The 17,274-nt window shown below is 42.5% G+C and overlaps 1 protein-coding gene across 1 annotated transcript in view; it reads right to left on the reverse strand.

Annotated features, from left to right (window-relative positions):
• JMJD6 (Bifunctional arginine demethylase and lysyl-hydroxylase PSR) overlaps nucleotides 1-17,274 on the reverse strand; it is a 122,700-nt gene that overhangs the window by 25,229 nt on the left and 80,197 nt on the right. Inside the window, exon 4 of the mRNA XM_071675981.1 lies at nucleotides 9,010-9,206. Within this exon, the coding sequence (XP_071532082.1) occupies nucleotides 9,010-9,206 (197 nt within the window). The remainder of the gene's footprint in view (nucleotides 1-9,009; nucleotides 9,207-17,274) is intronic.

The raw sequence follows: 17,274 nt of genomic DNA on the forward strand, positions 1-17,274 counted from the left end.
TGAAAATGCTAAAAATTATGAGGATATGACCCAGCTCTCTGAACTTAAGCAAACAAAAGTGGAAGTCATCTATCATATGAGATTTTTGTTATTCGTCAAAACACCACTTATATAAAACTTCTAATCCTTGTTTATATAATAGAGCAGTGCAGTAAGTTTATTTCATTTTGTGCTTCAAATTATTTTTCAAAAAAAGTCATTACCAAAGGTACTACTTCCACAGTATGTAAGTGTCATATAATGTAGCATCTATCCATCCATCTATATCTCTGATGCCTGTTCCTACCTTGAACTCCCTCAAGGGAGTGGCCACTCTAATAGAGTCTCCATAACTAATGAACTTCAGCGCTGCTTCTTAGCAACATACCTCAGCAATACCTTATACTAATTTTTCAAGCTGATCTACCTCCATCTCTAGGACCAACATGCTTTGTTTCCACTAACGCTTCCTCCTGTGAAGTAGTGTTAAGAACAAATTACAGAGCCTTAAAGGGAAAATTTCTTAATTGCCTCCTTGCTCCGTTCCTTCCTTTTGAAAGTAATACAGGAAGGGAGGATTTCCAGCCACCTGTTCCCGCTCCTCTTAGTTGCCTTCTATGACATGTATGGGATATGTGGGTAGTATTCCTTCTCCTATCTCCAGGGTTTATTTCAATTTCTAAAAGTAGAAACAGAAGGGGAAGTCATGCAAGGAGTGCTCATCCTCCTTGAAGGCCCAGATTGAGGTGTCTGAATGTGTGTGAGTGTGACCAAGTTGGGAAGAAAGGAAAGATAGGTAGTATGTTTGAGGAAAGAAACCTGGATGTTCTGGCTCTGAGTGAAATGAAGCTCAAGGGTAAAGGAGAAGAATGGTTTGAAAAAGTCTTGGGAGTAAAGTCAAGGGTTGGTGAGAAGTCAAGAGCTAAGGAAGGTGTATCACAACTCCTAAACCACGAGTTGTGGGAGTGCGTAACAGAATGTAAGAAAGTAAATTCTAGATTGATGAGGGTAAAACTGAAAGTGTATGGAGAGAGATGGTTGATTATTGGCGCTTATGCATCTGGTCATGAGAAGAAAGATCATGAGAAGAAAGTGTTTTGCGAGCAGCTGAGTGAGTGTGTCAGCAGCTTTGGTGCATGGGACCAGGTATTAGTGAGAGGTGATCGAAATGCGAAGATGAGTAATGTGGCAGTTGAGGGTATAGTTGGTGTACATGGGGTATTCAGTGTAGCGAATGGAAATGGTGAAGAGCTTGTGAATTTATGAGTTGAAAAAAGACTGGAGATTGGAAATAACTGGTTTAAAGACAGATATCCCTGGGGAGAGGGGAGAAAGCATACTTCCCACGCATTCCTCACGTGTCGTAGAAGGCGACTAAAGGGGACGGGAGCGGGGGGCCAGAAACCCTCCCCTCCTTGTATTTCAACTTTCTAAAAGGGGAAACAGAAGAAGGAGTCACGCGGGGAGTGCTCATCCTCCTCGAAGGCTCAGATTGGGGTGTCTAAATGTGTGTGGATGTAACCAAGATGAGAAAAAAGGAGAGACAGGTAGTATGTTTGAGGAAAGGAACCTGGATGTTTTGGCTCTGAGTGAAACGGAGCTCAAGGGTAAAGGGGAAGAGTGGTTTGGGAATGTCGTAGGAGTAAAGTCAGGGGTTAGTGAGAAGACAAGAGCAAGGGAAGGAGTAGCACCACTCCTGAAACAGGAGTTGTGGGAGTATGTGATAGAATGTAAGAAAGTAAATTCTAGATTGATATGGGTAAAACTGAAAGTTGATGGAGAGAGATGGGTGATTATTGGTGCATATGCACCCGGGCATGAGAAGAAAGATCATGAGAGGCAAGTGTTTTGGGAGCAGCTGAATGAGTGTGTTAGTGGTTTTGATGCACAAGACTGGGTTATAGTGATGGGTGATTTGAATGCAAAGGTGAGTCATGTGGCAGTTGAGGGAATAATTGGTATACATGGGGTGTTCAGTGTTGTAAATGGAAATGGTGAAGAGCTTGTAGATTTATGTGCTGAAAAAGGACTGGTGATTGGGAATATCTGGTAAAAAGCAAGATATACATAAGAATACGTATGTATGTAGGAGAGATGGCCAGAAAGCGTTATTGGATTACGTGTTAACTGATAGGCGTGCGAGAGAGACTTTTGGATGTTAATGTGCTGAGAGGTGCAACTGGAGGGATGTCTGATCATTATCTTGTGGAGGCGAAGGTGAAGATTTGTGGGGGTTTTCAGAAAAGAAGGGAGAATGTTGGGGTGAAGATAGTGGTGAGAGTAAGTGAGCTTGGGAAGGAGACTTGTGTGAGGAAGTACCAGGAGAGACTGGGTACAAAATGGAAAAACGTGAGAACAAAGGAGGTAAGGGGAATGGGGGAGGAATGGGATGTATTTTGGGAAGCAGTGATGGCTTGTGCAAAAGACGCTTGTGGCATGAGAAGCGTGGGAGGTGGGTTGGTTACAAAGGGTAGTGAGTGGTGGGATGAAGAAGTAAGATTATTGGTGAAAGAGAAGAGAGAGGCATTTGGACGGTTTTTGCAGAGAAAAAATGCAAATGAGTGGGAGATGTATAAAAGAAAGAGGCAGGAGGTCAAGAGAAAGGTGCAAGAGGTGAAAAAGAGGGCAAATGAGAGTTGGGGTGAGAGAGTATCATTAAATTTTAGGGAAATTAAAAAGATGTTTTGGAAGGAGGTAAATAAAGTGCGTAAGACAATGGAGCAAATGGGAACTTCAGTGAAAGGGGCTAATGGGGATGTGATAACAAGTAGTGGTGATGTGAGGAGATGGAGTGAGTATTTTGAAGGTTTGTTGAATGTGTTTGATGATAGAGTGGCAGATATAGGGTGTTTTGGTCGAGGTGGTGTGCAAAGTGAGAGGGTTAGGGAAAATGATTTGGTAAACAGAGAAGAGGTAGTAAAAGTTTTGCGGAAGATGAAAGCCAGCAAGGCAGTGGGTTTGGATGGTATTGCAGTGGAATTTATTAAAAAAAGGGGGTGACTGTATTGTTGACTGGTTGGTAAGGTTATTTAATGTATGTATCATTCATGGTGAGGTGCCTGAGGATTGACAGAATGCTTGCATAGTGCCATTGTACAAAGGCAAAGGGGATAAGAGTGAGTGCTCAAATTACAGAGGTATCAGTTTGTTAAGTATTCCTGGGAAATTATATGGGAGGGTATTGATTGAGAGGGTGAAGGCATGTACAGAGCATCAGATTGGGGAAGAGCAGTGTGGTTTCAGAAGTGGTAGAGGATGTAAGGATCAGGTGTTTGCTTTGAAGAATGTATGTGAGAAATACTTAGAAAAGCAAATGGATTTGTATGTAGCATTTATGGATCTAGAGAAGGCATATGATAGAGTTGATAGAGATGCTCTGTGGAAGGTATTAAGAATATATGGTGTGGGAGGCAAGTTGTTAGAAGCAGTGAAAAGTTTTTATCGAGGATTGGTTCTCAGTGAATGTAGGTTTGCGGCAGGGGTGTGATGTTTCCATGGTTGTTTAATTTGTTTATGGATGGGGTTGTTAGGGAGGTGAATGCAAGAGTTTTGGAAAGAGGGGCAAGTATGAAGTCTGTTGTGGATGAGAGAGCTTGGGAAGTGAGTCAGTTGTTGTTCGCTGATGATACAGCGCTGGTGGCTGATTCATGTGAGAAACTGCAGAAGCTGGTGACTGAGTTTGGTAAAGTGTGTGAAAGAAGAAAGTTAAGAGTAAATGTGAATAAGAGCAAGGTTATTAGGTACAGTAGGGTTGAGGGTCAAGTCAATTGGGAGGTAAGTTTGAATGGAGAAAAACTGGAGGAAGTAAAGTGTTTTCGATATCTGGGAGTGGATCTGGCAGCGAATGGAACCATGGAAGTGGAAGTGAATCATAGGGTGGGGGAGGGGGCGAAAATTCTGGGAGCCTTGAAGAATGTTTGGAAGTCGAGAACATTATCTCGGAAAGCAAAAATGGGTATGTTTGAAGGAATAGTGGTTCCAACAATGTTGTATGGTTGCGAGGCGTGGGCTATGGATAGAGTTGTGCGCAGGAGGGTGGATGTGCTGGAAATGAGATGTTTGAGGACAATATGTGGTGTGAGGTGGTTTGATCGAGTAAGCAATGTAAGGGTAAGAGAGATGTGTGGAAATAAAAAGAGTGTGGTTGAGAGAGCAGAAGAGGGTGTTTTGAAATGGTTTGGTCACATGGAGAGAATGTGTGAGGAAAGATTGACTAAGAGGATATATGTGTCAGAGGTGGAGGGAACGAGGAGAAGTGGGAGACCAAATTGGAGGTGGAAAGGTGGAGTGAAAAAGATTTTGAGTGATTGGGGCCTGAACATACAGGAGGGTGAAAGGCATGCAAGGAATAGAGTGAATTGGAACAATGTGTTATACCGGGGTCGACGTGCTGTCAATGGAATGAACCAGGGCATGTGAAGCGTCTGGGGTAAACCATGGAAAGTTGTGTGGGGCCTGGATGTGGAAAGGGAGCTGTGGTTTCGGTGCATTATTACATGACAGCTAGAGACTGAGTGTGAACGAATGGGGCTTTTGTTGTCTTTTCCAGGAGCTACCTCGCACACATGAGGAAGGAGGGGGTGTTATTCCATGTGTGGCGAGGTGGTGATGGGAATAAATAAAGGCAGACAGTATGAATTATGTACATGTGTATAAATGTATATGTCTGTGTGTGTATATATATGTACTGTCAATGGATTGAACCAGGGCATGTGAAGCGTCTGGGGTAAACCATGGAAAGTTCTGTGGGGCCTGGATGTGGAAAGGGAGCTGTGGTTTCAGGCACTTATATTTTTTTTTTTTTTTTTTTTATACTTTGTCGCTGTCTCCCGCGTTTGCGAGGTAGCGCAAGGAAACAGACGAAAGAAATGGCCCAACCCACCCCCATACACATGTATATACATACGTCCACACACGCAAATATACATACCTGCACAGCTTTCCATGGTTTACCCCAGACGCTTCACATGCCTTGATTCAATCCACTGACAGCACGTCAACCCCGGTATACCACATCGCTCCAATTCACTCTATTCCTTGCCCTCCTTTCACCCTCCTGCATGTTCAGGTCCCGATCACACAAAATCTTTTTCACTCCATCTTTCCACCTCCAATTTGGTCTCCCTCTTCTCCTCGTTCCCTCCACCTCCGACACATATATCCTCTTGTTCAATCTTTCCTCACTCATTCTCTCCATGTGCCCAAACCATTTCAAAACACCCTCTTCTGCTCTCTCAACCACGCTCTTTTTATTTCCACACATCTCTCTTACCCTTACGTTACTTACTCGATCAAACCACCTCACACCACACACTGTCCTCAAACATCTCATTTCCAGCACATCCATCCTCCTGCGCACAACTCTATCCATAGTCCACGCCTCGCAACCATACAACATTGTTGGAACCACTATTCCTTCAAACATACCCATTTTTGCTTTCCGAGATAATGTTCTCGACTTCCACACATTCTTCAAGGCTCCCAGAATTTTCGCCCCCTCCCCCACCCTATGATCCACTTCTGCTTCCATGTTTCCATCCGCTGCCAGATCCACTCCCAGATATCTAAAACACTTCACTTCCTCCAGTTTTTCTCCATTCAAACTCACCTCCCAATTGACTTGACCCTCAACCCTACTGTACCTAATAACCTTGCTCTTATTCACATTTACTCTTAACTTTCTTCTTTCACACACTTTACCAAACTCAGTCACCAGCTTCTGCAGTTTCTCACATGAATCAGCCACCAGCGCTGTATCATCAGCGAACAACAACTGACTCACTTCCCAAACTCTCTCATCCCCAACAGACTTCATCCTTGCCCCTCTTTCCAAAACTCTTGCATTCACCTCCCTAACAACCCCATCCATAAACAAATTAAACAACCATGGAGACATCACACACCCCTGCCGCAAACCTACATTCACTGAGAACCAATCACTTTCCTCTCTTCCTACACGTACACATGCCTTACATCCTCAATAAAAACTTTTCACTGCTTCTAACAACTTTCCTCCCACACCATATATTCTTAATACCTTCCACAGAGCATCTCTATCAACTCTATCATATGCCTTCTCCAGATCCATAAATGCTACATACAAATCCATTTGCTTTTCTAAGTATTTCTCACATACATTCTTCAAAGCAAACACCTGATCCACACATCCTCTACCACTTCTGAAACCACACTGCTCTTCCCCAATCTGATGCTCTGTACATGCCTTCACCCTCTCAATCAATACCCTCCCATACAATTTGCCAGGAATACTCAACAAACTTATACCTCTGTAATTTGAGCACTCACTCTTATCTTATATATATTATCCCTGGGGATAGGGGAGAAAGAATACTTCCCACGTATTCCCTGCGTCTCATAGAAGGCGACTAAAAGGGGAGGGAGCAGGTGGCTGGAAATCCTCCCCTCTCGTTTTTTTTTAATTTTCCAAAAGAAGGAACAGAGAAGGGGGCCAGGTGAGGATATTCCCTCTAAGGCCCAGTCCTCTGTTCTTAACGCTACCTCGCTAATGTGGGAAATGGCGAATAGTATGAAAGAAAGAAAAGTGTATATATATGTGTACATTGACATGTACAGGTATGTATATTTGCGTGTGTGGACGTGTATGTATATACATGTGTATGTGGGTGGGTTGGGCCATTCTTTTGTCTGTTTCCTTGGGCTACCTCGCTAACGCGGGAGACAGCGACAAAGCAAAATAAATAATTAAATATACATATGAGTAGGAGAGATGGTCAAAGGGCATTATCAGATTGTGTTAATTGATAAGCATGTAAAAGAGAGACTTCTGGATGTTAATGTGCTGATAGGGGCAGCTGATGGGATGTCTGATCACTATCTTGTGAAAGTGAAGGTGAAGATTTGTAGAGAATTTCAAAAAAAAAAAAAAAGAAAATGTTGGGGAGAGTGATGAGAGTAAGTGAGCTTGGAAAGGAGACTTGTGTCAGGAAATATCAGGGAGAATGAGTGCAGAATGGCAAAAGGTGAGAGCAAATGACGCGATGGGAGTGGGTGAGGAATGGGATGTATTAAGGAAGCAGTGATGGCTTGTGCAAAAGATGCATGTGGCATGAGAAAGGTGGGAGGTGGGCAGATTAGAAAGGGTAGTGAGTGTTGGGATGAAGAGGTAAAGTTGTTAGTGAAAGAGAAAAGAGAGGCATTTGGATGATACTTACAAGGAAGGAATGCAAATAACTGGGAGATGTATAAAAGAAAGCGGTAGGAGGCCAAGAGGAAGGTACAAGAGTTGATAAAGAGGACAAATGAGAGTTGGGGTGAAAGAGTATCAATAAACTTTTGAGAGAATAAAAAGACATTTTAGAGAGGTACATAACATGTGTAGGACAAAAGAACAAATGAAGCAAGGGGATAAGTGATAACAGGTAGTGAGTATTTTAAAGGCTTGTTGAATGTGTTTGATGATGGATAGGCAGATGTAGGGGGATTTGGTTGTGGTGGTGTGCAAAGTGAGAGGGTTAGGGAAAATGGTTTGGTTAAAAGGGAAGTAGTGAAAGCCTTGCGGAAGATGAAATCCGGCAAGGTGGCAGATTTGGATGGTATTGCAGTTGAACTTATTAAGAAAGGGGGTGACTGTGTTGTTGATTGGTTGGTAAGGATATTCAATGTATGTATGGATTATGGTGAAGTGCATGAGGATTGGCAGAATGCATGTATAGTGCCACTGTACAATGGCAAAGGGGATAAAGGTGTGCTCAAACTACAGAGGCAAAAGTTTAAGTATTCCTGGAAAATTGTAGGGGAGGGTAATGATTGAGAGGGTGAATGAATATACAGGACATCAGAGTTGGGAGGGGCAGTGTGGTTTCAGAAGTAGAAGAGGATGTGTGAATCTGATGTTTGCTTTGAAGAATGAATGCGAGAAATACTTAGAAAAACAAATGGATATGTATGTAGCATTTATGGATCTGGAGAAGGCATATGATAGGGTTGATAGAGATGCTTTGTGGAAGGTTTTAAGAGTATACGGTGTGGGAGGTAAGTTGCTAGAAGCAGTGAAAAGTTTTTACCAAGGATGTAAGGCATGTGTACGAGTAGGAAGAGAAGAAATGTCTAGGTATGTATATGTGCATGTGTGGGCATTTATGTATATACATGTGTATGTGGGTGGGTTGGGACATTCTTTTGTCTGTTTCCTCGTACTATCTTGCTAACGTGGGAGACAGTGACAAAGTATAATAAATATAATATTTTTTTATTATACTTTGTCGCTGTCTCCCGCGTTAGCGAGGTAGCGCAAGAAAACAGGCGAAAAATGGCCCAACCCATCCACATACACATCTATATACATGTAATAGAATTGCCCAAAGAATAAGTGTCTTGTATCATGCTTTTATGGTCAACTTGTCATAAATGAAAGAGATCTCCAGGTCTGAAATCTTACCTGGAATGTAGAATGTGGAATATTGAATGTTAAGTGTTAACTAAAGTGTTTGTACCTGATTAAAGTGCTTGTTATCTTGTATTCTAATTTCTTGTATTATATGTAGATTTAACCCTGGTGTTTGCTTTCATCCCATAATGTTAAGATAGCATTATCCAGTGTGCATGACAAATATAACTGACGTTCTTGCTAAGAGTTCGTAACAATATACACACCAAAATGTCCCAACTAGCACTAAATGACTGCCCTCCAAAGAGTCTTAAAGCACCATCCCCACAAGACATGCATCCATCTGAAAACACACTACCACAACACATGAGTTACAATTTCTTGTGTATACTTAGGACACCACCCACTTCTGCAACACTTAAAAAAATAGATTCAACTTTATCTCAAGACCCCTCATACTCAAAGAACACTTCTAAATCAACCTGCACTCACCTCATACAGACATATGCTAATATCCCCACACTCCTTAACCTATGATTCTACCCAGTGGATATAGCTGGTTTCCTGAGCACTGTGGAAGGTCCAAACAAGGGGTTTCTAGGGCAGGAAGGTTAAGGTGTCACTTTGACGTGAAAAAGAATCTTTCAAAATGAATGACTTACCGTTTATGACCACGTAAAAGTGCATTCCAAGCGCTAGTTCCAAGAGGATCTATATGAATCCCAGTACCAGAACGAGCAGGTCCCATTACAATCCATCGGTATGGAGGGCGTCTGTCTTCACCAGTATATTTGAATAAATCATCTCGAAAATACCTGGGTATTTCATAATCTTCTAGTAGTTTTTTCCGACGTACATGCTTAAAAAATGAAAAGAAAGAACAATAATATTAGATGAATTTTTCAACTTAAAGGAAATTTCAAAATTTATCGAACAAAAAAATTGTCCTAAAGTCTACAAGTTTGCACATCTTGAAAATGGAATATTAGCATCAAAGAATCACCAATTCATCTTAAAAAGAAGGAAATCTCTCTGCTACTTCAACAACTACTTACGCACTTCTTTTCTTTTCTTTCTGCATTAGGGGGGTTGCTGAAGGAACAGACCAAGAAAAGGCCTCATTCATTCACATCCATTCTCTAACGGTCATGTGCAATACATTCATACCACAGTTCCCTATCCACAACCAGGCCCCACAGACCTTTTCATGGTTCCCCCAGCTGCTTCATATGTTTTAAGTACTGATCCAGTAACATGGTATAACTGATGTAAATATGTGGAAAAATGAATAGTTGATATAGAAGAGAATTCAACTACAGGAGCTTACCTTCAAAATTACCCCCCCCCCCCAAAAAAAAAAAAGCATGTTCTGAGGAATGAAAAACTGTTTCTCACAGATGCAGTGTCTTGTGAGCATAACTGTGATTACTATATCATCTAACACACCCATCTTCTTCCTCAAAGACAGTGAACTCTTGCTCTGTACACCTTGAGCTTAACTCCCCTCACTCATCCTATGGATCACTTCTGCTCTCAAAGTTCCATCCACTGCAGTCCCATCTACTCCAACCACTTTCATTTTATGTAAGGATTTCACCACCTCTTCACCTAGTCACTCGCCTATGCTTTATTACTTTGCATACCAGGTATCTCAAAAAATCTATTTCCTTTTGGTTTTCTCCATTCACCTCACTCTCCAACAAACCCGTCTGTCTTCCAAGCTAAAGCAAATAACCTTACTTTTATTAACAGAAACTCAAATTTCTTCCCTAACACACTCTCCCAAACTCAAACACCAGCTTCACAGTTGTCTGCCTCCAGAGCTGTGTCATCAGCAAACAGAAACTGAATCACCTCCCAGTGGAGAGCAAGCCTGTCAAACTCTCCAAGAACCTTAGATTTACCTCCCTCACTACCATAAAATGAACAATCATGGTGACATCACACCCCTCATCCTCTCTTTACATGAGCACATATGCCTTACTCCTCACACAGAAACTCCTAACTGCTTCTATTACCTTTTCTCACACAGTATATATTTATAACACCTTTCACTAAGCATCTTTATCAACACTATTTCACACTTTCTCCAGATCCAAAAATGCCACATTTCTCTTTCTGTATCTTTATATTCATAAATTCATTATACTTAATTGCCATCTCCCGCATTAGTGAGGTAGCTCAAGGAAACAGACGAAATGGCCCAACCCACCTGCATACACATGTACATACATAAATGCCCATACATGCACATATACATACCTATACATTTCAACGTATACATACATATACATACTCAGACATGTATTTCTTTTTTTTCTTTCAAACTTTTCGCCATTTCCCACATTAGCGAGGTAGCGTTAAGAACAGAGGAATAGGCCTTTAAGGGAATATCCTCACCTGGCCCCCGTCTCTGTTCCTTTTGGAAAATTAAAAAAAAAAAAAACGAGAGGGGAGGATTTCCAGCCCCCACTCCCTCCCTTTTAGTCGCCTTCTACAACACACAGGGAATACATGGGAAGTATTCTTTCTCCCCTCCCGTATCACCAGGGACACATATATATATATATTTTCTTTTCTTTCAAACTATTTGCCATTTCCTGTGTTAGCGAGGTAGCGTTGAGAACAGAGAACTGGGCCTTTGAGGGAATATCCTCATCTGGCCCCCTTCTCTGTTACTTCTTTTGGAAAATTAAAAAAAAATAATGAGAGGGGAGGATTTCCAGCCCCCCGCTCCCTCCCCTATTAGTCGCCTTCTACGACACGCAGGGAATACGTGGGAAGTATTCTTTCTCCCCTATCCCCAGGGATATATATATATTTTTTTTCTTTAAATAACCTTACCAACCAGTCAACAATACAGTCACCCCCTTTTTTAATAGATTCCACTGCAATACCATCCAAACCTGCTGCCTTGCCAGCTTTCATCTTCCGCAAAGCTTTTACTACCTCTTCTCTGTTTACCAACTCATTTTCCCTAACCCTCGCACTTTGCACACCACCTTGACCAAAACACCCTATATCTGCCACTCTATCATCAAACACATTCAACAAACCTTCAAAATACTCACTCCATCTCCTTCTCACATCACCACTACTTGTTATCACCTCCCCATTTGCGCCCTTCACTGAAGTTCCCATTTGCTCCCTTGTCTTATGCACTTTATTTACCTCCTTCCAGAACATCTTTTTATTCTCCCTAAAATTTAATGATACTCTCTCACCCCAACTCTCATTTGCCCTTTTTTTCATCTCTTGCACCTTTCTCTTGACCTCCTGTCTCTTTCTTTTATACGTCTCCCACTCAATTTCATTTTTTCCCAGCAAAAATCGTCCAAATGCCTCTCTCTTCTCTTTCACTAATACTCTTACTAAGTACTCAAATACCCTTCGTCTCACTATGGTGAGCAACGGGGTACTTAGTATTTCGAATAGTTGTTTCCTATTATACAGTCCCTTAGCCTAGCGGTTAGCATGCCTGCCTCTTGCACAAGGGGTCCCAGGTTCGATCCTGGCTGATGGAGCTTTGTATGTTCTCTGAAGGTGCGTGTTCATATACACTTTATTCGTATTCATATAACTCCGCGTTGTACAGTCAGGTTCAATAAAATGCTCTCAGCTGGCTATGTGTTCTGTTCGGAAACAACCGACAGACCCCGTTGCTCACCATAGTGAGACGAAGGGTATTCGAGTACTTAGTATTTCGAATAGTTGTTTCCTATTATACAGTCCCTTAGCCTAGCGGTTAGCATGCCTGCCTCTTGCACAAGGGGTCCCAGGTTCGATCCTGGCTGATGGAGCTTTGTATGTTCTATGAAGGTGCACGTTCATATACACTTTATTCGTATTCATATAACTCCGCGTTGTACAGTCAGGTTCGGTAAAACGCTCTCAGCTGGCTATGTGTTCTGTTCGGAAACAACCGATAGATCCCGTTGCTCACCATAGTGAGACGAAGGGTATTCGAGTACTTAGTATTTCGAATAGTTGTTTCCTATTATACAGTCCCTTAGCCTAGCGGTTAGCATGCCTGCCTCTTGCACAAGGGGTCCCAGGTTCGATCCTGGCTGATGGAGCTTTGTATGATATATATATATATATATATATATATATATACATTTTTATATTATTTTATTATACTTTGTCGCTGTCTCCCGCGTTTGCGAGGTAGCGCAAGGAAACAGACGAAAGAAATGGCCCAACCCACCCCCATACACATGTATATACATACGTCCACACACGCAAATATACATACCTGCACAGCTTTCCATGGTTTACCCCAGACGCTTCACATGCCTTGATTCAATCCACTGACAGCACGTCAACCCCGGTATACCACATCGATCCAATTCACTCTATTCCTTGCCCTCCTTTCACCCTCCTGCATGTTCAGGCCCCGATCACACAAAATCTTTTTCACTCCATCTTTCCACCTCCAATTTGGTCTCCCACTTCTCCTCGTTCCCTCCACCTCTGATACATATATCCTCTTGGTCAATCTTTCCTCACTCATCCTCTCCATGTGCCCAAACCATTTCAAAACACCCTCTTCTGCTCTCTCAACCACACTCTATTTATTTCCACACATCTCTCTAACCCTTACATTACTTACTCGATCAAACCACCTCACACCACATATTGTCCTCAAACATCTCATTTCCAGCACATCCACCCTCCTGCGCACAACTCTATCCATAGCCCACGCCTCGCAACCATACAACATTGTTGGAACCACTATTCCTTCAAACATACCCATTTTTGCTTTCCGAGATGTTCTCGACTTCCAAACATTCTTCAAGGCTCCCAGAATTTTCGCACCCCTCCCCCACCCTATGATTCACTTCCGCTTCCATGGTTCCATCTGCTGCCAGATCCACTCCTAGATATCTAAAACACTTTACTTCCTCCAGTTTTTCTCCATTCAAACTTACCTCCCAACTGACTTGACCCTCAACCCTACCATACCTAATAACCTTGCTCTTATTCACATTTACTCTTAACTTCCTTCTTTCACACACTTTACCAAACTCAGTCACCAGCTTCTGCAGTTTCTCACATGAATCAGCCACCAGCGCTGTATCATCAGCGAACAACAACTGACTCACTTCCCAAGCTCTCTCATCCACAACAGACTTCATACTTGCCCCTCTTTCCAAAACTCTTGCATTCACCTCCCTAACAACCCCATCCATAAATAAATTAAAAAACCATGGAGACATCACGCACCCCTGCCGCAAACCTACATTCATTGAGAACCAATCACTTTCCTCTCTTCCTACACGTACACATGCCTTACATCCTCGATAAAAACTTTTCACTGCTTCTAACAACTTGCCTCCCACACCATATATTCTTAATACCTTCCACAGAGCATCTCTATCAACTCTATCATATGCCTTCTCCAGATCCATAAATGCTACATACAAATCCACTTGCTTTTCTAAGTATTTCTCACATACATTCTTCATAGCAAACACCTGATCCACACATCCTCTACCACTTCTGAAACCACACTGCTCTTCCCCAATCTGATGCTCTGTACATGCCTTCACCCTCTCAATCAACACCCTCCCATATAATTCACCAGGAATACTCAACAAACTTATACCTCTGTAATTTGAGCACTCACTCTTATCCCCTTTGCCTTTGTACAATGGCACTATGCATGCATTCCGCCAATCCTCAGGCACCTCACCATGAGTCATACATACATTAAATAACCTTACCAACCAGTCAATAATACAGTCACCCCCTTTTTTAATAGATTCCACTGCAATACCATCCAAACCTGCTGCCTTGCCGGCTTTCATCTTCTGCAAAGCATTAGTTACCTCTTCTCTGTTTACCAAATCATTTTCCCTAACCCTCTCACTTTGCACACCACCTCGACCAAAACACCCTATATCTGCCGCTCTATCATCAAACACATTCAACAAACCTTCAAACTACTCACTCCATCTCCTTCTCACATCACCACTACTTGTTATCACCTCCCCATTAGCGCCCTTCACTGAAGTTCCCATTTGCTCCCTTGTCTTATGCACTTTATTTACCTCCTTCCAGAACATCTTTTTATTCTCCCTAAAATTTAATGATACTCTCTCACCCTAACTCTCATTTGCCCTCTTTTTCACCTCTTGCACCTTTCTCTTGACCTCCTGTCTCTTTCCATTATACATCTCCCACTCAATAGCATTTTTTCCCTGCAAAAATCGTCCAAATGCCTCTCTCTTCTCTTTCACTAATAACCTTACTTCCTCATCCCACCACTCACTACCCTTTCTAATCAACCCACCTCCCACGTTTCTCATGCCACAAGCATCTTTTGCGCACTCCATCACCGATTCCCTAAATACATCCCATTCCTCCCCCACCCCCCTTACTTCCATTGTTCTCACCTTTTTCCATTCTGTACTCAGTCTCTCCTGGTACTTTCTCACACATGTCTCCTTCCCAAGCTCACTTACTCTCACCACCCTCTTCACCCCAACATTCACTCTTCTTTTCTGAAAACTCCTACAAATCTTCACCTTAGCCTTCACAAGATAATGATCAGACATCCCTCCAGTTGCACCTCTCAGCACATTAACATCCAAAAGTCTCTCTTTCGCGCGCCTGTCAATTAACACGTAATCCAATAACGCTCTCTGGCCATCTCTCCTACTTACATACGTATACTTATGTATATCTCGCTTTTTGAATCAGGTATTCCCAATCACCAGTCCTTTTTCAGCACATAAATCTACAAGCTCTTCACCATTTCCATTTACAACACTGAACACTCCATGTATACCAAGTATTCCCTCAACTGCCACATTACTCACCTTTGCATTCAAATCACCCATCACTATAACCCGGTCTTGTGCATCAAAACCACTAACACACTCATTCAGCTGCTCCCAAAACACTTGCCTCTCATGATCTTTCTTCTCATGCCCTGGTGCATATGCCAATAATCATCCATCTCTCTCCATCAACTTTCAGTTTTACCCATATTAATCGAGAATTTACTTTCTTACATTCTATCACATACTCCCACCACTCCTGTTTCAGGAGTAGTGCTACTCCTTCCCTTGCTCTTGTCCTCTCACTAACCCCTGACTTTACTCCTAAGACATTCCCAAACCACTCTCCCCTTTACCCTTGAGCTTTGTTTCACTCAGAGCCAAAACATCCAGGTTCCTTTCCTCAAACATACTACCTATCTCTCCTTTTTTCACATCTTGGTTACATCCACACACATTTAGACACCCCAATCTGAGTCTACGAGGAGGATGAGCACTTCCCGCGTGAATCCTTCTGTTTCCCATTTTTTAGAAAGTTAAAATACAAGGAGGGGAGGATACATTTTATTTATTTATTCATTTTGCTTTGTCGCTGTCTCCTGCGTTTGCAAGGTAGCGCACAAAACCAGACGAAAGAAATGGCCCAACCCACCCCCCTACACATGTATATACATACACGTCCACACACACAAATATACATACCCATACATCTCAATGTACACATATCTATACACACACAGACATATACATATATACACATGCACACAATTCACACTGTCTGCCTTTATTCATTCCCATCGCCTCCTTGCCACACATGGAATAACATCCCCCTCCCCCCTCACGTGTACAAGGTAGCGCTAGGAAAAGACAACAAAGGCCACATTCGTTCACACTCAGTCTCTAGTTGTCATGCAATAATGCCCGAAACTACAGCTCCCTTTCCACATCCAGGCCCCACACAACTTTCCATGGTTTACCCCAGACGCTTCACATGCCCTGATTCAATCCACTGACAGCACGTCCACCCCGGTATACCACATCGATCCAATTCACTCTATTCCTTGCACGCCTTTCACCCTCCTGCATGTTCAGGCCCCGATCACTCAAAATCTTTTTCACTCCATCTTTCCACCTCCAATTTGGTCTCCCACTTCTCCTCATTCCCTCCACCTCCGACACATATATCCTCTTGGTCAATCTTTCCTCACTCATTCTCTCCATGTGACCAAACCATTTCAAAACACCCTCTTCTGCTCTCTCAACCACGCTCTTCTTATTTCCACACATCTCTCTTACCCTTACATTACTTACTCGATCAAACCACCTCACACCACATATTGTCCTCAAACATCGCATTTCCAATCCACCCTCCTGCGCACTACTCTATCCATAGCCCACGCCTCGCAACCATACAACATTGTTGGAACCCCTATTCCTTCAAACAAACCCATTTTTGCTTTCGAAGATAATGTTCTCGACTTCCACACATTCTTCAAGGCTCCCAGGATTTTCGCCCCCTCCCCCACCCTATGATTCACTTCCGCTTCCATGGTTCCATCTGCTGCCAGATCCACTCCCAGATATCTAAAACACTTTACTTCCTCCAGTTTTTCTCCATTCAAACTTACCTCCCAATTGACTTGACCCTTAACCCTACTGTACCTAATAACCTTGCTCTTATTCACATTCACTCTTAACTTTCTTCTTTCACACACTTTACCAAACTCAGTCACCAGCTTCTGCAGTTTCTCACATGAATCAGCCATCAGTGCTGTATTTGTTGTTGTTGTTGTTCGCTGATATATATATATATACATATATTTATTTCTTTTTTTTATTTTGCTTTGTCGCTGTCTCCCACGTTTGCGAGGTAGCGCAAGGAAACAGACGAAAGAAATGGCCCAACCCACCCCCATACACATGTACATACATACACGTCCACACACGCAAATATACATACCTATACATCTCAATGTACACATATATATACACACAGACACATACATATATACCCATGCGCACAATTCACACTGTCTGCCTTTATTCATTCCCATCGCCACCTCGCCACACATGGAATACCATCCCCCTTCCCCCTCATGTGTACGAGATAGCGTTAGGAAAAGACAACAAAGGCCCCATTCG

Source organism: Panulirus ornatus, chromosome 22 (assembly GCF_036320965.1).
Source record: "Panulirus ornatus isolate Po-2019 chromosome 22, ASM3632096v1, whole genome shotgun sequence".
NCBI lineage: Eukaryota > Metazoa > Arthropoda > Malacostraca > Decapoda > Palinuridae > Panulirus > Panulirus ornatus.